At 31.4% G+C, this 26103-nt stretch overlaps 1 protein-coding gene across 6 annotated transcripts in view; it reads right to left on the bottom strand.

Moving 5' to 3' along the window:
• LOC143255903 (calcium/calmodulin-dependent protein kinase type II delta chain-like) overlaps positions 1–26103 on the bottom strand; it is a 103577-nt gene that overhangs the window by 37635 nt on the left and 39839 nt on the right. For 5 of the 6 annotated variants that reach the window (XM_076512297.1, XM_076512293.1, XM_076512295.1 and 2 more), the window contains exons 4-7: positions 10332–10386; positions 6020–6085; positions 4308–4380; positions 2207–2309 (exon numbers count right to left, since the gene is read on the bottom strand). In XM_076512297.1, the coding sequence (XP_076368412.1) occupies positions 2207–2309; positions 4308–4380; positions 6020–6085; positions 10332–10386 (297 nt within the window). Of the gene's footprint in view, positions 1–2206; positions 2310–4307; positions 4381–6019; positions 6086–10331; positions 10387–17075; positions 17316–26103 lie in introns of those variants that run through there. The other variant, XM_076512298.1, reaches the window with a different exon arrangement.

Here is a 26103-nt window from a genome sequence, read left to right as displayed (position 1 = left end):
ATTTACTATCAAAATAAACAGTGGTAAAAATACATCTAAAATGTATCCTAATAGATGCTGCACAGCAGGATAAATACCCTGTTCATTACATCTAACTTCTATGCACATCTTATTGTTGAAATGAAACTAATACTTACAAATTCATAAATAGGTGCTCAAGAATACATTTTATTTCTTAAAAATATCTTAATTATTTACAGGAAGGTGGCTGCCAAATTATTGTAGAATAGGGTGGGGGGTGATAAGTAAAACTAATTAGCAGTTTAGCTTCATAATTGTTACATATGTGTATGAATAGAATGATAAAACTTAAGCTGTATAGGTTAATATTTTCAAGTATTTAAGGAACACAGAGGTTACTCTACTAAAATCCTAATTCTAAAGAATGTGGCACATCATCCAACCAGTAAATTGTAAAAATATGTGATCACTGTTTATTGAGCAAAGTTTATAATACTGGGCAGCCAGAAGTGAACAATATGCTAGGTCTAAATATGACTGCTTGGGTGGAAATTCAGGTATAGTACGGGGAAACATCAGTGGGAATAACCATACAAATCTTAATGTGCATCTAAGGACATTACTTACAAACTTGATGAAATATTAACATTTACAATTAAACCTGTTGTTTTAACACTTGATAACTGGGTAGTATTTGGTATAAGATCTGTAAAGGTTATGAAGAATCACCCTAACCAAGAAAAACCAGAGGCCAAACTCTAGCAGGCAAAAACTCCTAACCTGAACATTCTTAAATATCTTTGATACCTCTTTGAACATTAACTTCATCAATGCCTAAGTACATAATATAATGTCAGAGTTTGACATTGCACCATGTAAGGAATCGATATTCTACATTGTTGGTGACCATCTCTATGACTTTTTCATATTAAAGAACAGACCTCAAATCATGTTTCACTGATTGTAACTATATGATCTTGCCCCTGATGCATTTTATCTTCATTTTAGTAGTTTATTGTACACAGTGTATACACACAGGCAACATGATACATAATCAGAAACAGGATCATATATATTCTACTGAACTTACCACAATAGAAATAAATACAAGATAAAAAATATAGCATTAATATAACATGCAATGTATGCATTTCTAAATGAAATCAATCTGCATGTCCCAGTTAACTCTTTTCAAAAATTATATTAATTCTGCCTTGTTTAATTCTGATAAGATTTTCATATGTATTCTAAGGACAACAGTCAACAACAACCAGCAGAATTTTTTACACAATACGTTACACATCTATCTTCTAAATGATGAACAAACCTTCACTGTCTTTCTTATGTAAAGTAATTCATAATCCTGTGAAATATAACATGAAACAAAATAAAGATTTACACTTTGTTAATGTGTTGGACAGAGATGCATAATGAAGTTCTAGAAAACAGTTCAAGTCTACATTCTAGTAATTTCCATATATCTGCTTCTAGTACCCTTCACAAGATTTAATGCATACCCAATGCTTTCTAATTTTTACAGGGCACAGTATTTTAAGTAATTTATGTATAAATAATTTTGTCTCCCCATAAACTATAGAATAAATAAATACAAAAATTCACATAAACAACTAATTATCTCTGTACAGGTCAGGTTACCCTCATCTACTTCCAAGTAATATGCCATTGCTAATGGAAAAGTAAGATAAAATATACACTTTACCTTAAAAATTTCTGACATTCTTTTAGGAGGCTACAAAAGTTACCCAAATCACAAAAGTCTGAATCTTTGAACTTCAAAGGTTAATTGTGTTAAAGTTTGGAGCTACTTAAACCATTACTAGACCATGGACATATATTTAATGTTTAAACAAATTCAATAAAGTTTATTAAACATGTTCATACAGAAAGACTAAGTTACAAGAACAACAGAAGAGCTTGGCTTGAAACTTTTATAAGGCATCACTTAACCATTCTTGTTGAAGTTATTACACAACTACTTTCCAACATTGTGAACTCCTAGCCTTGTGTTTATATTAAACAACAATATTCATTCCATTAATTGAAGAAAGAATTAGTTAATTAGCAAATTAACTCTCATGTACATAGACTAATAAAATAGAGTTGTAAAGAAAAATTTCATTGTAATCTCAAACGAATAATAGTCCTAGTATGCTCAAATTTAGAGAACTGAGCAATATATATATCACAATGAACAATATATTCTGTGTACTCTTTCTTTACTTACCATACCAGGCTTGTTGGTCTCCCTGAACTTCAATAGCGAGACCAAAATCAGCAAGTTTGACAGCTGCACCTTTAGCTTTACTGGCAAGAAGAAGATTTTCTGGCTAAAGTACAAAGAGAGGAAAAAGAAAAACTTTATAATGTACATTTACTAGATAATACAAATAAAAGCAAGAGTATCACATTATATTCTAATAGCAAATACAATTCATGTACTCTGATAGAAGGAAACAAGGTTTAATATTTAATCAGGTGTGAATTTTAATGCATAATAAACAGGGGGAATTTCCTTTCAATTTACAAGATAAGCAATCCCTTACACACTCAGAATTTGATAAAACTGTTTTACAAAGAAAATATAAAGTTTGCTAAAGGACAAGCAGACTATAATATGCTTCATCTGAACTTAGTTTAATTAGTTTACTCATACAGATTTTACACAGATATTCAAGGTGTAATGGAAATAGCAAAATTTTTAGAAAATTACTTTTGAGAACATTTCTCTTACTCCTAATCAAGTTAAAACCTAACATAGGCAGCTTACACCAATACACTCAAGTTCAGCAAAATATCAGGTGTAAAAAAAATAAGTTCTGTAAAAAACTATCAAAATTAAATAACAACCAGAAAGGGACTATTTTCCTTGGCATATAGTAAAGCTATCCTCACATGCAACCAAAGTCATAATATCCTAGAGACTTACTAAAACTAAACAAAGTTGTTTTCAGTACTAATGTAATATTGTACAAGTTGACATTTTTTTTAAATTATGATTTAAAGAATAATCTAAAACTTTTTTTTATTGATAGTTAACTGTTCTACCACAGAATGTAAGAAAAAAATTAAAAGCAATAACAGAAAGTTGGCAGATATTAACACTGCTTATAATATCTACTTCAAAATTAGCACCAACTTGATAACTAAATTCTGTGTTACCTAATTAAAAATTAGTAAACATTAACATGGAAACAGAAAATTAGACTAACACTGTTAAAGAAGAGGAATTATTTGTTCATCTGTTGAATTCTGAATAAAGTTAGAAGGGCTATTCTCACAGGCCATCGCTAATTTTAAAGTAATAGACTTTATGGAAAGCAGTTAGTTAACACTATTCACTGTCAACTCTTTACCAATGAATAATGGAATTTACTATTACATAAAATGTCTTCATGCTGAAATAATGAGCAAGTTCAATGATAGAATTGGAACCCATGTCCTGCATATTATGAGCAGAGTGTCTTAACTATTAGGCCATACTAGGCCTAACAAAAGAAAGAAGTTATTTTTGTTTTTATTCCTTCACAATTAAGAAAATAAACTGACTTCCTTACATCAACACATTTATATAAGACATAACTTTGTGGGTGGCAAATTATCTTCCAACTTAAGATGTTATGATCAAACTGAATTTATTCAATAAAACAGACTGAATTTAATTTTGTTGGTTCTTAACTAATTTAGTTTGACAATATGAAGAACAGCAGCAACTCTAAGTGAAAATATTTTATCTAACTTGAAAAAATCTTTGAATAACTGCATTTAAAGTGATCAAACACGTTAAATTTTTAGTATTTTTTACAAAAATAAGTTTGTTGTTTTTTAGATGCATAAACTCATGTTTTCTATAAACTAAATTACCAAGCTTACAACAATGTTGAAAGTGACTGAAGCAAAATAAGTTAACACTTAGTTCAAAATAACAGCAGAACATCCAGAAAGGATGTTCTGGATGTTTCATAGGATTTAACATGTTTTATAAAAGCTGGTAAACATTTATGAACAGTAATTAAATATTAAAAATAACTAGGTTGTTCAATTGAAAACTTCAGTGGATGGAAATATGTTATTTCTATATAAAAGGATCATCAAAAAGTTTTAAACATTAAAATACATTCTAGTCCTAAAAACTACCAGTTTATATCCTCTTTCACAAGTTATGAAAATGTTATCAAATACAAAAGCCAACTTTTAATCAAACTGCTATTGTATTGATCAAAAAACAATTTACATATTCAAATAAAAATAATATTCACTAGCCAAAAGAAAATGAAAACTTAACATTTGCTCTAGCACTAATTAAAACACACAAGGAAACTACACACCTTGAGGTCTCTATGCACAACACTGTTCTGATGGCAGTGGTTTACACTCTCCAAAATTTGCTGGATACAGTGACTACAAATATAAAACTGTATATTTTATTACCTACTAATGCACTATTAAAATCAAATATTAAAAATACAATTACTTTACATTTTCCAAAGAAATACTTGTTCCTGAAGTTATGATGGATGCTGTAAGTTATTCAGGTGCATCTAATAAATCATTGTCTAATTTGTGTGAAACTGAAGAAGATTTACTTTGTCATAGGATAAACACAGAAACTTTACTGCACATAAACAACAAAGAATAAATAAAGAACTACATTAGTATAAAAAATTCCCAAGAATGCTCTAAAAGTGCAATAGTGATTTAAATTTGAGAAAAAATCTATATGTACTTTATGTATGATTGACAATAGTCTTAAAGGACATGTAATAAAACAAATTATTTTTTAGGTTAAACAGTGTACATTATTGGATTTGGCAATCTTGCCAACAATGTGTATTTTTCAGAAAATTTACAAGTATGTTCGAGCTTTCAAATTTATTAATTTTTTTAAAAACTTTAATGATAAAATACATCTAAAACAGAAATTAATAAACAATGTATTCTCAAGATATCTGACCAAATGTTTAGTCTAGTAACCTTCACTACACAACCCAACTACATTGGAAGGATAATCAAAATTATATAACCAACTAGAGAAAAGTAATATAAAAGATAAAAACCGTAGATTGCGTAAATATTCTTGATCAATAAATAAATTACGTATTAACAAACAATGCTTCTACGAGAATTCTTAATAAAAAAAAAGTACTGGAGATTAATTACCTATTTCATATTCAATACAATGTTTTACAGTTTAATTTGTTTTTCTTAAGTTATTTAACTTAATCGTATAAATATTGTAATACTCTATTTAAAAGTTATTCTTAAAATCAAAAACAACAAAATACTACTGTGCATCAATACCAAAAATATATCAAAGTGACCAAACTTGTAAAGACAAAGTTAGGGTAAAAAAAATAATAGTAAAATACAAACTTTTACTAAACAACATTTGAAATCCATACAGAGAAGGTTTTTAGAGATTATCCAAATAAAACTCGAGGTTTCTCAGACAATGAAAAGTGTTTTTAATATTCTGTATATCCATGGACAAATCTTTAAAAAAATACTTCATTAAAAATCATGACTTGTACAAAAGACTTAATGTTTTCTAAAATTTTGTCAAATTTTGTGAAGATAAATGTACTATATTAAAAGGTATACGTGGAAACTATGGTGAGTACAGAGTTATTATGAGGTTTGTTGAATTAACAAACCACATGATGATAGGAGTTAATTTATTTTCAAACAACAAATAAATGAAATGACAAACAATGAGGCAATGAATAAAGAAGACTGGCTGTATATATAAAAAAAGTCTATATACAAAGTCTACTGATGGAAAATGGAATAATTTAAAACAGCATCTTTCAATAAAATCTTAAAAAGAAAACATGTACATCTTTCATTATTAGCAATAAGACTAAAATCAAACAGTACATTCCTCATAGTAGTCATCATACAGAAGATCTAAATCATGAACAAAACAGAACTAATTTTGTTCCAATGATTTCACATTTTTCAGACATTTGACAAGATGATGAAGTCCTAGAGAATTGTGAATCCCTTGTATCATTTACTTGCCACAAACAAATACATTTACCTGGCATCAGCTTCACTATAGTATTCCCTTGCTACAATGTCCTCAAACAGTTCTCCTCCTGTGACTCTGAGAGTAATAAGAAAAACTTTAGTAAGATTAAACCATAAATGAAATTCACACATAACTTTAAACTTAACAAAACGTTTTTATCTGGCTGCTTTGCATCAATATTTAAGGTATAATTCATCATTATTTTTGATGTAAGGACACAAGCATCCATACCCTTTTAAATGATCAAAACACATGGTCGTACACTGTAATCCTAATGACAAGGTACAGCAGAAATATCTAACATTTCTAACCTAGCTTTTCTTTGTATACTGATTGTTACTATAGTAACACTTATTTGTATGATTGGAAAAGAAGATTTAATATTATATTTTTATTTAAATAACATATGTACAATACATTACTCTTACAAATTAAATGTAACCCTAATTTTTTATTTTAATACAATGCCCATCTTTATTCTAGCAGTCCTATTAAGTGTGATTAATATTGTTAACAAATGTGCTGAGTTTATCAGAGTTGATGAGGAACACAAGCTTAATTACCTACTGCTAAATAGCTTAAAATTTTTAAGGCTGGATCTAAACAACGTTCTTCAATTATATAATGAACTTATGGTTTCCTAAACATAACTTGTAAAACAAGTCTTGCTTATGTTCAAAGTGAATACAAAGTTTCAATTAAATCCAAGGCTTAAAACAAGTTAGTTTATAATCAAATAATTTCCCAAGGGTTACAACACAATTATTTGCCTTGTTCACAATGTTTCTTTGGGAAAGCAATGTACATGCTCAACTACATATGGAGGTAGGTTCTTTCAAAGCTACTTACATTTGATTAAACACACAACACTCAAGTTCTGGAATATTTCTGGGCTCATTAATTAATTATATTCAACTAAAGGCTGATTTTCATATTAGATGGCTAAAAAAACAAAACAGAAAACAGATTTATTCTTGTGCCATGGCTGAGAAAATTAACTCATAAAACTAAATTTTGGATAATTATATCCATGACTCACAAAACAACCCATTGTATAGCTTTATGTTTAATAAGAAACAAACTTACTGGCAATATTTTGATTACTTTGAAAGCTGAAGTAATAAAAAATAGCAATATCATAATTAGAAAATTTAATTTCTACATATTGACACTTTTGCAATCTATGATACTAATTTCAGAGATGCCAACTATTTCAAATGACTGAGCATAATGATTGTAGACAGAGCTATTTATCATTTGCAGCTACTTGGCCTGACCAATGTCTCTAAGCTGTTTATTATTATATTATTATTATAACTATTATTATTTATTACTGCCATAGATTGCTCATTTATGACTGTTTTGTGTATTTAATAAATAAATTTAAAAACATTATTTTGAAATAATGTCTTTTATTTAGTTCAGAGAAACAAACATACTGGTAAAACAACAAGGAACATGCACAAACAGTAAGCAGAAAAAGTCTTTGTGTAAGGACTAGTTTATATCATGCTTATAACATTTATTGTAATAGTTTTACAGCTGTTGCAGCCTTTGCTTTCACAAGAATGTCTCTGGAGGGTTGGGAGTTATAACAACATTGTCCATTTGACTGCATACACATCTTGTGTGTTATAAATCTGCTCAAAACTGAGGTACTCAAGTTTGGTCTGAAATTGCTTTTGTTTTTAGTCACTAAACTAAATATCCTTTCACTGTCAGCATGAGAATGGAAGATTGTAAGAATTCCAAGCATAACCCTACACAGAATGTCATATTTCTGGTTGCCATTTCCATCCTTAACTGTAGACAGTTGAGCCCAAAACTTGTCAACATTCAACTGTCCTTCAGTTCAAATATTGCCCTTCCAACCTGTCAATAGTGTCGTGCTCATGTGTATTGACAAGGACAGGATACCTATCTGTCAACATTCAACTGAAGGACAGCTTCTGAGAAAGTATCAATTTGATAGTTCAAATATTGCCCTTCCAACCTGTCAATAGTGTCGTGCTCATGTGTATTGACAAGGACAGGACACCTATCTGTGAAGAAGAAGAAGAGAAGAGAAATCTTTGCCGACTTTCAGTTTTGGATCAGCAACCTCTGCGTAAATCAGAAGTTCATCATTTACAGGGAAATGTTTCATCATGTCATTTGTAGCTGCAATATAGTATTTCTTGACACTGGTGTAGAAGCTGATCAGGTCCAGGTCCTTTTCATATTTAACAATGTATTCCTTGGCAGCATTTCCAACAGAAACTGTCTCATCAGATTTGTGTAAAGTTTCATTGTTGTAGTCCAGTTCAGTGATGTTGCCTTCAAGATATTCTGGCTTAATGTATCTGACAAGTACATTTTTAACTTTTGTAATCAGAGTTCTATGCATAATGTGTATGCAAGGTTCTTCTCTTTGCAATATCAAATTGGCTTGCTCAAATAAAAGAATTGTAGACTGAAGAAAAAGACAAAATAACAAGTTATTTTGTTGTCCAAGAAAACTGTTAACTTATCTAACTTGCTCTGCATATAACTTTTCTTGGTTACTTCCTTGCTAGCTTTTGTTCTCTTCTCTTTTTTTTCATTGATTGTCTCTTCTTTAGTTCAAGGTCAGACTGCCTAAACATATATTGAGTTATATCAAATGTTTCTTTGTCTGCTCTTGGAGACTGTTGTCTTGTGTCCCTGTGTGGGAGGGAGGGTGTCTTGACTGTGTCCCTATGTAGCTGAGAGGGTGTCTTGACTGTTAAATTCTTGCTGCCTGACTGAGCTGCACGTTTAGATCCTTTTGAATCTAGTTTTTCCTTTTCAGAGTGAAAATACTTTTTCAATGGCTTCCACATGTCCAATATTATGTTGAGGCACACCCCAAGTGATAGTTATAGAATTTTTTCTTGTTTTTTTGTCATACAATCCTTGAAGCTCTTTGAAATGTTGTTTTCTGCTAGCACTTTTGTCCAGAAAATAGTAGATATCTATCAATATATGAAAAACTGGGCAGGGCAGTTCTCTGTGCAGCAATATTCATGAAGTGACAGGCACAGCCCATGAAGTAAATGCTAGGCTGTTGTCTTGATATGTGTCCCATCACAACTTTACCTGTACCAGACATAACTGAGGCATTGTCTGAAGAAAAGCTAGATAGTTTTCCCATGAAAATTTCCTCTTTGTCAGTTTGTTGTCCAAAAGCTTGAAAATATTCTCTCCCATTGAAGCTTCTTTCCATTCCACCATTGTCAAAATAGAACAAACAATTTTTTCAAAGCAAAGGGTCAAGATATAGTACAACCACTGGATACAGTTTTGAGTCATCCATGTCTGTGAATCCATCTGTGGCTAAACTGTAAACACTGTTAGTAAGTATGTTAGTTCTTACTCATAAATGTCATTATCTGCTTCGTTTTTGTCTTCGCCTCAGCCTTTTGTTGGTGAGATGCCGATTTTGTATGTCTGGAACAATCATTTATCCCGCCATGTGCCACAGAAAAATTGATGTGACAAGCTGTACAAAATGCATGACTGTCACTGACTTTTGATGCAATGACCGGATATTTTGCACTATACTCTTTCCTAAATTTTTGATTCACAGTTTTAGTCCTTTTAGATTTGCCAGAAATAAGAATCTGGTGAACGAGGCCTCTTTTTTTCCATCTTGTGAACGATTGCATTGGTGTTTCTATGCTGCTTAGAAAACAAAAAATACCCATCTACGCGAGAGCTGATTGGCTGACAAGCACTGATGACGTAATTATGGATTTCTCCACGTACCCAAGATGAAGAAGCACTGCACTCAAACTATTGATAGATGTCGGTGATACAAATATTTTTTTTATCATTTCAAGCACAAACATGATTATTGCAAGTAGCCATTTAGACTATGTCTTTTATTTATTATCAAAATTTATTTGTATCTCACTAGAAATTTTCTTTTAACCCCTTTCAAGCCCTGGGGGAACAATTTATCACTTTATTGTATAGGCCTATATAATATATAATAATTTGAGAATTGCAACAAGTCGTAATATTTGTCTGTATGAGCTTATAGTCGTAATGTATGCACCAAAATCGTAATGGTTGGCATCTCTGTAATTTTATTTTGCAATATTGATTAACTGATTATTTTATGTGGTATTAATTGATGCAATCAATGGTCATAGACACTTGTATCAATTAGCCATATTAATCATCCAGCTCTTCATCTGGTTCCTTCAAGTTAAACATTAATGTTCTTTTCATGACACAGTGACAGACATATACAATTTGAATTTTTTTTTATCTCTCCAGAAACCATCAAGAACATTGAAACCAAAATGAACGAACTTACAAATCAAAAATTAAGTAGTGGCATCCTTCCTCTTGTATGCTGTCATGAAGACGTACTGAAATAAAAACAAATACTGCAAAAAAATGTCCAACTGTGTAACATAACATAGGTTTAGTATTGTTATTTAACTCTTTTTTTATTAATGACAATTAATAAACTCTAACACTCTACCTAAAATAAATAAATACAAAACAGAGAACTATTAACTGACAGAACTCTTAAATTATCATCATATCAAATAAAGCCATCGTAAGGACAAGTGAAAATACAATTATTTTTTGAAATACAAAATTTAATTTTCACAACTTGTAAAGTAATTTAACTAGTAATTTCTTATGTAATGAAAACACTTGTTACCAAATTACAAAAAGGCTCTATGAATTGAATGAATAATTATTTTGCCAAGAAGTAGTAAAGATTGATTCATAACTTTTAAAAGTTTATCTGTAACTTTTCTTAGGAATTTTAAAATTTAATCTAATTGATTAATTACAAAATCATTACACTGGCATGAAGTATATTAATAAAGTTTGTTACTCTTAGTCAATAACAGGAAGTTAGAAAAGAAAACAAAAAACATTTTGATAAATAGTAACTACACACACAAACACAAAAATCTCTCACAGAGGCATAACAATCCTAAAGATAGTTTTCGACCAAACTACAGGCTTTAAGAATTTTGGCAATGTCACCAACTACATATGTACATTATGCTTACTAACAAAGTGTAAATCATTATTTCCATGCCTTTTTTTGTTCAGTGATACAAGATTTCAATTGAATACACTTTATATCAATTTTTCTTTATGATCAACTATATAAAGCCAAAAAATAATTATACCAAACAAAAAAATACCTACAAAATTGTTTCAGAATCTTTACAGTACAATTCAAAATGAACTCAGTATTAATTGATTTACAAGTTTTCTTAACTAGCTTAAAGACAACAAAAGAGCTCAAACTATTGATCACAAACAATGTGATATTAAAATTAAAATTTTTCATTTTTTACCACCGAGTGAAACCAAGATATTTTCACTTTGAGGACTCATCTAGTAAAAATAATAATATACCCTCAGTACAATTTTTAGCTATCTCATATAATGGTAATATCAATAAAAAACAACCAAAAATATACAACAATATTTCATTTAAAATAACAAGGTTTAGTGTGATTTGTTTTGAATTTTGCACATAGCAACATTAGTTGTCCTTAATCTAGGAATGAAAGACTAGAGGGAAGGCAACTAGTCATCACCACCCACTGCCAACTCTTGGGCTACTCTTTTACAAATGAACAGCAGGATTAGCTATCACATTATAATTTCCCTCATGGTTGAAAGAGCAAGCATATTTGGTGGGACAGTCAAGTGCCCTAACCATCTGGCCATGCTTAACCTTAAAATAACAAAGAATTAAACACAAAAATGGTACAGAATATCATTATGATAGAATTAAAAAAATTTTTTTTTAATACTCTCACACATAGGAATACTTTCTTCTGCAAAGTAACAACACTATTATCCAATGTAGCTTTCTATTCAACTGCCATCTTCACTAAAAAAAAAATACATTTCCTGTATAAAATCTTTCCAAAATAATTCATACTGGTTTACTGCAAATGTTTAAAAATAAAATACAAACACTCATGCAACAGAAGTATATAACTTTTCTTTTGATATCGTCAAAAGATGAAATTAATATGCCTTTTTGTTAAATCTGTAACAAAACCAGCCCACTAAACTAAAAGTATGCATTCTTAAAATATGTACGCAATTACACGAATAATTAAATAATATTTTAATTGTTCTTTCAACACAAAAGTATGCCTTTCATAAATTCATTACACCCTTTTACAACTGTTTTCACTATATATTCATGAATATTTGATACTTTTTAAACATCCAAAAGTACAAAGCATGTTAATATCCTTTTACCATTTTATTGTATATGTAATATCCATTCCTGCATCCTTGTCACATTAAGCAAATTAAATATGGAACACTGAATTACTTAGAGAATAAAGCTTTGGCTGTAATCATTATAAACATTTTTATTACTTTTTATACAGAGTACAAATTTTCATCAAATAAATATCCAATTTGTACAGTTCATTATTCCATCAGGTTCTTACTTTATCAAGCATCCTAACTATAAAATTGCAAATTAGATCCATATATACTGCATTGTATTGAGATCTGTTATTGGTGGGTTTTCAAATTAACTTTTTTTAAAAAAAAACTATTACTCTGCTACTGATAGCACATATGACTGTCAAGTCTTATTACTATACAAAATGAAACAACCCTGTTCTTGAGATACAAACTTATGTAAAATATAAGAAACTATACATAAATATAATGACTTTTTTTTTAGTATACATCTCGTATTTTATGTTAGAAATATCAAATTAAATTTCTTATGTATAAAATGTGGAATATAACATCTTCGAGCTGCATGTATATGTACTCAGTTTAACCTAAGTTACTGACTCTAGTAGTGAACTGTATAGAAACAAGAGGTCCATATATACTGCATTATGAGTAGTTTTGTTTTTTTCTATCTGTTATAGCACTCAGTTCAAACAAGTAACAAAAAAAATGTGAAACCACTCATTTTATACAAAATACATATCCAAGCAATTTTTAATGGAATTAACAACAATACTAATAGTATTTTCATACATATTTTTGTATGACTTGTACATTATTAGAAATCCTATTACCATGAAAATCAGACTCACAACCATGAGCATAACACACTTTAGAAAAATATGTTTAAAAGGCCAGTTTCATCCATCATTAGTGATTCTAGAGTTAGATCATAAAAAAGATCAATATTTATGCTTTCATCAAATTTTGAAAACAAATACGATACTTCTTTAAAAAAAAACAACTGTTACCACTATAGAAATAATAAATTAAGCCAAAACACTGCTTTTGGTCTTTGGTCATTGCAACATGTTTTTGGTGAAATTCCAAAAACTCAAGCTATTGTTCCAAGAAACTTATTTTTTGTTTTCTTCTGAAATTTAATATAACTAGCAACACTTAACAATGAACAAGAAAGTAAGGGTTAACATTTTTGTGTGAAAACAGCAATTAGAGAGATTATGTAATGACAAAGGAGCATGGCAGCTAATAAATATATGAATTATTTGTTTGTTAGGCTTTGTGCAAAGGAACTAGAGCTATCGGTTCCTAATTTTGAAGTATTATACTAAAGGAAAGTCAACTATTCAACATCATCCACCATCAAACTCTTGGACTAGTTTCTTACCAACAAACAGTGGGATTGACTTTCACATTATTTTACCATCCTGGCTGAAAGAGTGGGCATGTTCAGTAATGGTATTTAATCTTGTCACCTAAAGAGTGCAAGTTCAGTGCATTAACCACCAGGCTATAGTTTGCCTCATGAAATTATAGTGAACTGTATATGTAAAAACGGCTCGTTTGGGTTAAGAAAATATTTTATGTAGAGGAGCGAACAACGTTTTGACCTTCTTCGGTCATCTTCAGGTTCACAAAGAAAGAAAGAGGTAACTGACCTGAAACTGCCTACATACAATACACTGAACTTGTGGAGCAATATTACATCTAATTCCTAGGAGTCATCTACAGGTTAACAAATCAAGGCATTCCAGAAACTCAAAATTTCTAGTCAGTAAGTGAATATTTCATTCCAACAGCATAATTTTGCCTTACAATTATATACACAAAACTCATACTTGACACAAGATTCATAATATTAATATCTTGGAATGGCTCACCAAAAACCAGCTTTTAACCCAGTAGACAATATCTGGAAATGTCTGAAGGAGTGATTCTAAAAGCCAGATCATAGCTTTTCAGCCATCATTAGCTGACCAAAAACTTTCACAACAAATAATAAAATCAACTGCAACAAACACTTAAAATTTAAACCTAAATGAAGTTAGACCTGATCTTGTACAATAGAAAGTTATTCAGGTTCAGGGTGGTATGTTAACATTTCAATAGTGACCACTGAGGCCATCTGAATATTTTTGTCAGGGCAGTTTTACCATGAGTTACAAACACTGATCAATGTGACACTATTACATGATGTTGAAGTAATTAGAAATACCTAAAATATAACTAATTAACTTAATGCAACAATGTGCAGATTAGAGTATTCTGTTTCACGATATAAATAAAATGGCTATGATAAGCAATTGCATGCAACTCTGCTCTATACCAAACATACTCCACACTACTAAAATGTAGTATATATTATTTTGTTTCCTCAAATCTAATGTAACTATTGTCTTAAAGACCTAGAAGATAAGCTTGTTTTGTTCTCTTTAGATTTTATATCTTTCATTACATTTCTTCCAGCTATCCAATAATGCATTTGTTAATCCTACTTGATAACTCCAGGAAAGTGTATATGTGTCTCTTAATAACCAATTCTGGGATGAAGAACTGATAACTTTGTTCTATCCAGCACAGTGATAAGAATAACAAGACATACATGGAGACTGTGGAAAACTAGTAAATGTAGTATTTCCTAAAACAATGCAAAAATAACATCATCAGAGAAAATAAGTATATAAAACAGTGATGCAAATGTTTACAATAATTTATGTCCATACAAAAAATAGCAAACAGTAATATTTATGAAACAAAGTACCTAATAAAATGCCTTATTATTTTGTTACAATGCTTTCACTTCTCCTACTCCTTTGATAACAATAAAGACAACATTATAAGCTAGTTTTCAGCTTTAGAATTTACCTCATCAACTCTTTTATTAAATAACCAAGTTAAACAATATGCTGATCTAGCCAATGAAAATAAACATTTAAGCAATAAATAATATTTATTAGTCTTATAATTGTCAAGTAATTTACAAAAACATGAACCATGCTGAACATTAAAAAAAAACTTTATTGAACTCATCTTTTGTTCTTCCTTTTATACACAAATTTATAGAATGTAAAACAGCAATCTCTAAGCTAGCCTGAGAACACTAATCTCAGGCCAAGTTTATAAATCATAAGTACTTTGAAGACACTTTTACTATCTTTAACAATTCTGACCAAATCTTGAGATTTTGAAATATAATTTTACAGGATGATCATAAACCTCCATTTTTGGACACACTTATAAACAACAATAACAGATAGTATATATGTGAAGCTTAATCATAAAAACTTTTGCTGGTTCAATCTTTAATTCTGAGAGCTTCATTCCCACTGTTCTTAAGGAAAATTTAGTTAAATCATCATGTTTACAAGATATCTAACCAAGTATGATAACTTACATAAAGAATTTTTAGGTAAAGATTATTTTCCAAGTTATTTTTGTTGATATTATACTTTGTGGTTATTTAAGTAAGCAAAGTGTACCTCCATATACTACTTATATGATTTACCTAAATATACTATTGTTATCAGTTTACCTAACATTTCCAAAGATTGTTTGATTATCAAAAGTCAGTTGAAAAATATCATCCACAGGGTATGCCCACAAATAAAGTTGAAATGCATTTTAAAACCTAATTGTTTTCTTAGTTCATTTTTTAAAAAACAAATTCTACACCTCCTGTCTAAGACAGTTATGTATAAATTTCCTGGTCCTTGCTTCCAACAGGGTTATGTCAGTTGCACCAAATTAAAGTTAATAACTTGTATACATTACAAAAACATGCTTACGACAGATCTAACATACCTGTTCTAGATGAATGTGAAATATTTGTCATTTATAGTTTGTTTAAAACCTTGGTTAGGACTAATAATGAACATAGTTTCCAAACTAATGAGATTGTGCTGATTTATAAACTGAGGGCAGAGGTCAATGTTCCCAAGTCAGTTATAGCACTAACTTAGTTTAATACATAGAGAACAAACATTTGATCCTCCCATTTAATTTCTTTAATGTGCTAACATCTCAAATCTGCTCCTTTTAAGAAAATATTACTTTAATAGAGTAATTATTAAGAGGAGAAAAATTAATTATTAATAAGAAAACCTTTTGTTTCATTTAACAGGGAAGCTTATGAGATCAGTTTAACATTTTTCAAGTTAATGCCACTCAGTCATTGAGATTACCATAACATATTATTATTATTATATATAATGTTACAAAAAAACCAATAAACAAACCTGTTAGTGTCACTGTGATTTAAAAACTTTGTAGTTTTGACCTGTACATAATAAAACTGATTTGTAACTGTGTGTCTGTGTGTAAAATATGGATATATATATATATATATATATATACACACACACACACACACACTTTCAAAACATAAAAGAACGATATCCAAGTTCATGAAAGTTGCTTAACTTTTTTCAGTATATTTTTCTTCCTCCCCTAAATTTTGGTTTTAGGCCTTGCCAGCAATATATTTTGAAAACTGGAGCAGTAAGCTCAAACAAACAATATAAATGTATTTAAATATTCTGATTGATCTAATGAGAAATAATTGAATCATTCACTCTTCAATGAAATCCACCACATGATTGGAAAGTTTGAGAAACATCCCTTAAACCATTCTTATGTTAACTTCATATGCTAGGCTTTGCAGAAACCTAAAAAATTATTAAATTATACACCACAAACAATAGGTACGTTACATTAAAACAACTTTTGAACCTCATCACATCCTTAAAATCCTTCACCACATATGGCCATGCTATATCTTACAAGGAATTTTCTTGACAGTAACTCTGACATCTAGTTTCTCTCGCACCTAAGGATATAAACATTCAAAGCATACCACTTATTCCTCTTATAATCCAAGAACGTTGATTTTCCAACCACAGAAATCCATAGTCTAGCAACCTGACAGGCATGACTTGGTATGAAACAGCATGAATAATTGTTTCATTTTCCAAGTCTCCATGGTGGAACAGATATGCTGTGAAAATAACTTGTGTACACATATCTTTTGTCTTTTCATTCTTTATTGTGTTGCATAGCCTTGCCTAGGATTCTTAACAGGTTTTGTTGCTGGCCTTCATGAAATTTCACGTGTTAAAAGCCATCGAAATTTGCTTACCACAAATGAGTTAAGTTTCTTTTAGGATGGTCACGGGGCTATTAGGTACGAGGAATATCATCGTATGGGAATTTGTAAAACCCCCATCTCAATACACTTGACTACAAAAATCAAGTCGGAAAGAGTTGTCACACATCTTTCCCACAAGTGATAAATTTTCGGCGATACCACACTAACTACGTAAAGCGACACACATAAATGCCAATCTACCGCGAATTTGTATCGACGGATTGTCACGTAACTTATTTATAAATTCAAAATCGTTTTAAAATAACGCACTCAACCTTCTGTACAGAATTGGTTTAATTAATGTACGAGTTACACTTATAATTTTGATTAGTATACACTAAGGTCACAATTATTCAGTAGTTCTTAAAACTTAGAGGAATAATGTTGCACTAGACATTTCTACTCAGTTGGTATTTACTAGTGATGTAATTGAAAATTAACATGCGAAAATTGAAACACGCTTTTAGTAAAATGTACTCTTAGCATTAGCGTAGGTTCTGAAATGTCAACGTGAAGGTCTATAGAACATACGCGTTCTTGTTTGAAAGCTAGCTGGAAGGCATATTTGAGCGATGTGCGATAACCTTTAAAAAAAACTGATGAAATAGTTCAGTGCTTTCTTGTGAAAAGGTAAATGTTGTAGTCAATAAACCTGGCAAAGAATGATGGAAATGTGTGAAGAACATGTTTTATAATTTCACTAAACAAAAGTATAAAATTACTGAATATAATACAGTACGTGGACCCCACTGATAGTTAACGGTGTGAAAAACAAGTCGGTAATTTAAAGATTAATTACGAGTACATGAAGAAATGTTCAACATATTTGTAAGCCTGAATATAACGAAAAGATCAAAGTTTGCTTAAAACAGATTGAAGAGAGGATGTAACGGTACCTAAGATGAAGGGAAACGGGTGTTACATGACTCAATTAAAAATAAAAACTTGAGTAAAGGCATACAGAAATAACATATCCCCAAATTGTTGTAAATATATATTCTACATAACGTGCACCAAAATACACAAATAAAACTAACTAAATGAAGTACAAATACTCACATCAGAAATGTTTATGGATAATTGGTAAAAATTAAATTGGGCCCAAGTCACTTAACACAAGCATTTGACAGATTGTCTGTTGAATTTCGCGAAAAGCTACCCAAATGGTTTATGCGCTGGCTATCCCTAATTTTAAAATGATAAACTAGAGAGAATACAACTACTCAAAAATCACCTACCACAAGTGCTTGGGCTACTCTTTACCAACGAATAATGAGATTTACTATTACATTGAAACATCTTCTTGCTGAAAAAAACTAGCATGTTCGATGGAATTGGAGCTCAGGTCCTGCAGATTACGAGTTGAGTGCCAATAACCAACTATAAAGCCATACGAGGCCTAAAGGAGGAAATCAGTTATTTTTGTTTTCTATTCCTTCGCGTCCCCACAGATGAAATGGCTTGTATGTTTGAGGACAGGTTTTAATCCCACATATTATAATTCAAGCACCTTAACCACCAGGCCATGCTAGGTGTATTATATTAGTGAACAAATAATAATTTCTCAGGAACAATCCGTTGTATCCATTTGCTCAAGTGAAATTTCCTCAACCTCTGCCCTCTAGATAGGCCTAGTTTTGCCAAATCTTAAAACCAAGAAAATATAAAAGGTATTTTTTTTTATAGCCCACGTACATAAACAGATATGTGGTGATGCTAATGATGAGAAGTGAACAAGTTTCCAAGATAGATTTCACATATTAATGGCTGAAAATGAGAGAGGGGGAGGGATTCATACTAGCACTACTTCATAAAGACAGAGGGGAAGGGGTTCATACAATGACTAACAGTAAAAGTGAGTACAACTACAGTCCAGGTCAGTAACATTAGATAAAAGCATTAAAACATAAAAACGCGTTCACATAAAGTTTTAACCTACCAAAAGTATGTTTAAAGTTTCGGACCAACAAAAATAGTGAGGTAATGTTTTCAAGAAAACAAATACAGGTATATAAAACAACAACAAAAGAGTGTCTTCATTCAGTACGAAATTTATAGATGTTTTGCCTAAGTAAAGGCAGCTTGTATTGGTTACCTTTTTTAATGCTTACTTGCTATAAATAAATATTGTATACCTACAGTGTAACAACTATTTAAAATCTGCAAGTTAGATAATAATTTGAAAACTTTGAAAGAACAACTGATCGTTATTGTTCTCAATGATGGAAATAATTAGTTGTCTTGTCAGAGAAAGGCCAGCAATTCCTTATTCATCTTATGAACAGTCAAATCTTCTTACATCACTTACTCATTGTTAAAAAGAAACATAAAATACATAAAGGTAATATGAACAACACGATGTAATTGTGCCACAAATATTCACTATAATAGTTCCTAATCTAAAATATTGGTTTTTCATATTTTGCCAAAAACAAAAAAAAAACCAAAACGACACATACACTCAATCAGACTGTATCTTACTTAAAAAAAGAAAACACTGAGAATGTAATTTTTAATTACCACAAAAAGAAATCGCGTAAACTTGTCTCACTTTTCTATCTGCAACCATAGCACAGTCAAAAACGTCTTTATATGGATGAAAAACACGATACCTGCCTCTTTTCCCCTACTATAGTCTCCATACTGTAGTCGAAATTACAAACGTTTACAAAGTTATTCAATATTAAGCAGTGAAAAATGTGGCTGCACATCCCCGCCTATATCTAATAAGTTACTGTATTAACTGAAAAGTGACATGGAAAATTGTTTTCTTTCGTCCAGGACCTCCCAAAATACCCACTTGCCCCCAACAATAAGACTCCATCCAGAACTGTTGCTATGCTTAGCAGCAGTATTTGTGTAACTTACTTGAATTACATGGTTACTCACTTCCTTTGTTTTGCTATATCAACATCTATAACATCGATTGACAATATATTGATTCTATTCCTGTGGAACACATTTTTGGTTTTATGTTTTACGGTCCAAGAAATTTTACTATGTGAGCAAATTTAACATAAATGTTGTTAGACTTAATGCTGGTAAAGCTAGTTTTGATGATTCGTTATTATAGTGTGGATTTGAAAAGTGGGTTCAATTTAAATATTTTAAATTTGATAAGTTACCACTAAAAGCTTTGCCTTCCCACCTATGAGAATGGGTAGGAACAAATAACAGGTTCTGGACAATTGAAAATTAATTTCCATAGGTCTTAACTTGTACACGTTCTACTCATTACCCCTTTATCCAATTAAAACACCAGATTAAGATTCAATAAGTTGAATACATAACGTGTTGAAAGAAAGGAATTCACTGTCCCTCTGTTGGGAAACAGAAACTACTATAAATAATTATAGGAACTTTAACACATACATTACAAACTCCATACCAACCCCACATTGAAGTAACCTGTAAACTGTCACACCGAGAGAATTTTACCTTGAATAACTTTTACCACAGCATATTATCACACGTACGAAAGCACATTACGCTGTTGCAATAGCAAAAAATACGACAGACCAATGTTTTGTTTAAACAAAGCACACTGTCTACATAGATTTATTTTAATTATAATTCGTTATTTTTCAATTTACTATCATATTACTCTTTCTTATTCACGGGCGGGTTTCTGCGCGAGGAGGTAAGTAGATAAGAAATGGCTGTTAAAGTTTAGGTTTCTCTTTTGTTCCATACATATGTAGTTTTAATGGCTGTAGACACGGATTGTGGATCCCATGATCACCACCTATTGATTTTCTCCAAACGTAAAATTTCTTTCGGTTACTGGTATACAATCAGTTCCAACTCTGTTCTCGTCCAAACCAGATTTATATGGTATACTTCATACCACTGGCTTTAGAAATGTGTGTAGATTATAAATCAATGATGAAATGTAACTGGATAAATACATACTTTACAGAACAGTACTGGGAAGAGACTAAGTTTAGTAGAAAATTCTGTACGACAGATAAAATCACTCACACTATGTAAAAACAAAACAAAACAGAATCGACAGTCCACTAAGAAACAAAATAGTAAATACAGCAATAACTAAGGTGTAGCAAACATATTATTGTATGAAGATTTTATTTTCCCCGATGAATTTATGAAACAATTTATTCACAATGTACCACAGAACGACTGGTATAAATATTAACGTTAGGTCACTTTTGTTAACCTGAAGATGACCTAGAAAGGTCGAAACGTTGTTATCTTCTTATTACTAAAAGTGTTTAATACCCATACCCGCCGTTCTGAGATACATTTTTATCTCAAGCGGATTTCTCGTGATCAAGAAGTTCTTCACAAGATATTCAAATTACGGGAATGTCAGCATTATACTTAATTTTCTGCTGATAGAAACTATTACTTAAGAGTACTTGGTTGACTTTCCACCTAGTTTCGCTAGCAAACGTATAGTTTATTTGTTTGATAGTGTATCCACAACTTTGTCACTAATACACTGAAACTACATGCAATAATAGGCTGTTTTTTTTCCTAGCCTCCACTTCTGTAAAAAAAAAGAAATAAAGAAAAACCTGCCTAACCCTAACAGTACATCATTTTTCAATCATACTGTGACAACAGTCGAAACTAAAACTATAATCGAAACATCAAATAAGCAAATTCTCAAATTTGAAAACGATATAGAGAGGGAAAACTTTTTCCAGTGTGTGTTTGTTTGTTTGTTTTGGAATTTCGCACAAAGCTACTCGAGGGCTATCTGTGCTAGCCGTCCCTAATTTAGCAGTGTAAGACTAGAGGGAAGGCAGCTAGTCATCACCACCCACCGCCAACTCTTGGGCTACTCTTTTACCAACGAATAGTGGGATTGACCGTCACATTATAACGCCCCCACGGCTGGGAGGGCGAGCATGTTTGGCGCGACTCTGGCGCGAACCCGCGACCCTCAAATTACGAAGCGCACGCCTTAACGCGCTAGGCCATTCCAGTGTGTGTAACAAGTACAAAATGCACCAAAATAACTGCGCATATCATTACAGATCAAATGAAAAATATATATACTTTTTTTCTGAAACTCCGTTAAGATACAAGTTTCTAGGCCACATTAAATAGTTTTTCCTTTTATGTTACTTCATTTTCTATGTAGCCCATTTCTCTCCCGTTCTAGGTCCATAACAACCACATTCCAAAGTGGACGAATAGCCATGATAGATAATTTCATATTGATATATTTACTACATACAAGGCCTCTCTCAGTATGTAACACGGTTTAAGGGGAATTCCAATCCATATCAATCAAGTATCATAAACGATATAAAAAGAAAAAACCGTCACTAAACCAAACTAAATATAGCTTTGGGTGGAGCTGTGACTTATCGGTTTATCTAATTTGTGGTCTTTATTCTTTAGAATATTCCTTAAGTATCACTTATCATCATTACAGACAAAAATAAAAGTTTAGCCATCGTGGATCTCATACGATGTGTAATTACAATTCAGATAAAAACTACAAGCAGTACCAACAAACGAGTCCACAAATGACGAAGACACAACTTATATTTTTGTTGGGTGGTAAGTGTAAAGCTAAAAACTGGGTTATCTGTGTTTTGCCCACCGACTTTTAGTGTTATACGACCCAGACATACAGCTGAACTATACGAGAAGGGGACTTTATATTATACTTAACTATGGTAAATTTCAGATTAGAATAGTTTTAATAATCCTTTCAATTCCTTGTTGCATAAATAAAACTGTATGTATTTTACATATAGAACATTAATACTCACCAGTCAAGTGAACTAAAACAAAATTAAAAGGAAGGGCTGCATTAAAAACAGCAAATCCAAACCCTTGATTTGGATGTATTAGACATTTTAAGTAAAATCCCAAAGGACACTTAGATTACGTATGTTGAAACAAGACCTGGAAGAATATCTGCAGTTTAAAGCAAAAAGGAGAGGGGAAACAAAATATCAACTGTTTCTGATGTCTAGCACTTCCACAGAGTTTCTGTTGTACTGATTACTAAGTTTCTGATGTTTCTCTTGTGATTTACCTTCCATTGTTCTTGGAAAGCCTGATGTCTAATTTTGACTCTGTCCAAACACTTCTGCAGAATATTGTTTATACATACACCCACACCCATGCTAACTTTGTCTAACCTGGGGTTGGAGTTTTGCAAAAAAAAATAAAAAAATCTTGGGGGTTCATCATAGAAGAAAAACAATTACATGTTAAAGTAAAAACAATTTTTAAGAACACTCACAAAAGATCTGTAAGAATGGTGCAACCTAAAAATTACTCATAACATGAGTGTTACACATACAAATATTGACAATGGGGCCTTACATATACTAGCTAGAGTAACCGTCCGATAGACAGGTGAAATAAAAACTCATTTTTAACAAAGGATAAGAAACTGTACTTTATTTTTTCTTAACATAATAAACATCTAAAATGCACTATCAATACATAAAAGTACCAACAGTGAAAAGACATACTGTTTTCAAGATTTCAATTAATATGAAATCAGATGAGAGATCAAACCGTCCTCATATCATCCTAAATCACTGTTAAGTTAGGTGCTGGCTGGTCGGAAACATATAGAGAACAGATACATATATTTTTATTTATAAAAAAAAGGATGGATGTTGAACTTCCCTCTCCCGTGGCCTTCCTCATATTATCCTGTGCCACTGTATCAAGTTAGGTTAGGTGCTGACTGATCAAGAAATGTGGAAACATATAAGGAACAGATACATATATTTTTATTTATAAAAAAAGGATGGATGTTGAACTTCCCTCTCCCGTGGCCTTCCTCATATTATCCTGTGCCACTGTATCAAGTTAGGTTAGGTGCTGACTGATCAAGAAATGTGGAAACATTTAAGGAACAGATGGCTGAAAGGTGTGAACAGACAGAAACAAACTTAGTTTTATATAATAGACTAGACTACTTACCTAGGTTAGTAATAAACAACACTAAGATAATGTTATCACCTAAATCTTGTTGAGTAACGTTCCATTAGAAACTGTTGAAGTATAACTGATTAATCTATTTCATGAAGCTGTCTTATTGAAACGACATTATGGTAAATATAACATTTCACAAATCCACAAAGTTGATTTACCTAAGTAGTCAAGATAGATTTTACCCCCTGAAAGTGAATGTGACCTACACAGTTAAGACAGTTTTCTGCGTGTTAAATTTCGATACTAACACATACAGACAGACAGACAGACCTATATTTCTGTTGTTAAGCGACACAGATGAACGGAGTGTTATCAATAACCATTTGGTATTTATGTTAATTGGACATATAGTTATGTAGATTATGCAAATCAGTTTTAAATGAACGAAGCAGGAGGAAAACGACAAACAATAACATGAAGTTACAAGCTACAGCATGGGGAATTACAATATGTATCTTAGGCACAATACGACCTAAAAAGTGGTGTAGGCATACATCGATTTCCTGACTGGTAACTCATTCCACGTGCTTTACATATATGCCAATTGTGGGAAGGTTGCTGCGTAGAATATTATATTATATCACTGTGGGTAATAAGTAAATATCATCATAGCGAACCACTGCAGGTAAAATATGTGAAGATTTTTCATAGCGAATCACTGCAGGTAAGATATGTGAAGATTTTTCGTAGGAAACCAGTGCAGGTAAAATAAGTGAAGTTTATCATAACGAACCACTGCAGGTAAAATAAGTGGATATTTTTCATAGCGAATCACTGCAGGTAAGATATGTGAAGATTTTTCATAGGAAACCACTGCAGGTAAAATAAGTGAAGATTTTTCATAGGAAACCACTGCAGGTAAAATAAGTGAAGTTTATCATAACGAACCACTGCAGGTAAAATAAGTGAAGTTTATCATAACGAACCACTGCAGGTAAAATAAGTGAAGATTATCATAACGAACCACTGCAGGTAAAATAAGTGAAGATTATCATAACGAACCACTGCAGGTAAAATAAGTGAAGATTTTTCATAGCGAACGACTGCAGGTAAAATAAGTGAAGATTTTTCATAGCGAACGACTGCAGGTAAAATAAGTGAAGATTTTTCATAGCGAACGACTGCAGGTAAAATAAGTGAAGATTTTTCATAGCGAACGACTGCTGTTAAATAAGTGAAGATTTTTCATAGCGAACCACTGCAGGTAATATATGTGAAGATTTTTCATAACGAACCACTGCAGGTAAAATAAGTGAAGATTTTTCACAGCGAACCACTGCAGGTAAAACATGCGAAGATTTTTCATAGCGAACCACTGCAGGTAAAATAAGTGAAGATTATCATAACGAACCACTGCAGGTAAAATAAGTGAAGATTTTTCATAGCGAACGACTGCTGTTAAATAAGTGAAGATTTTTCATAGCGAACGACTGCTGTTAAATAAGTGAAGATTTTTCATAGCGAACGACTGCTGTTAAATAAGTGAAGATTTTTCATAGCGAACGACTGCAGGTAAAATAAGTGAAGATTTTTCATAGCGAACGACTGCAGGTAAAATAAGTGAAGATTTTTCATAGCGAACGACTGCTGTTAAATAAGTGAAGATTTTTCATAGCGAACCACGGCAGGTAAAATAAGTGAAGATTTTTCATAGCGAACGACTGCAGGTAAAATAAGTGAAGATTTTTCATAGCGAACGACTGCAGGTAAAATAAGTGAAGATTTTTCATAGCGAACGACTGCTGTTAAATAAGTGAAGATTTTTCATAGCGAACCACGGCAGGTAATATATGTGAAGATT

Source organism: Tachypleus tridentatus, chromosome 7, assembly GCF_004210375.1.
Source record: "Tachypleus tridentatus isolate NWPU-2018 chromosome 7, ASM421037v1, whole genome shotgun sequence".
NCBI lineage: Eukaryota > Metazoa > Arthropoda > Merostomata > Xiphosura > Limulidae > Tachypleus > Tachypleus tridentatus.
Note: the sequence above shows the minus strand (reverse complement) of the source record. Positions and strands in the feature narration are given on the sequence as shown.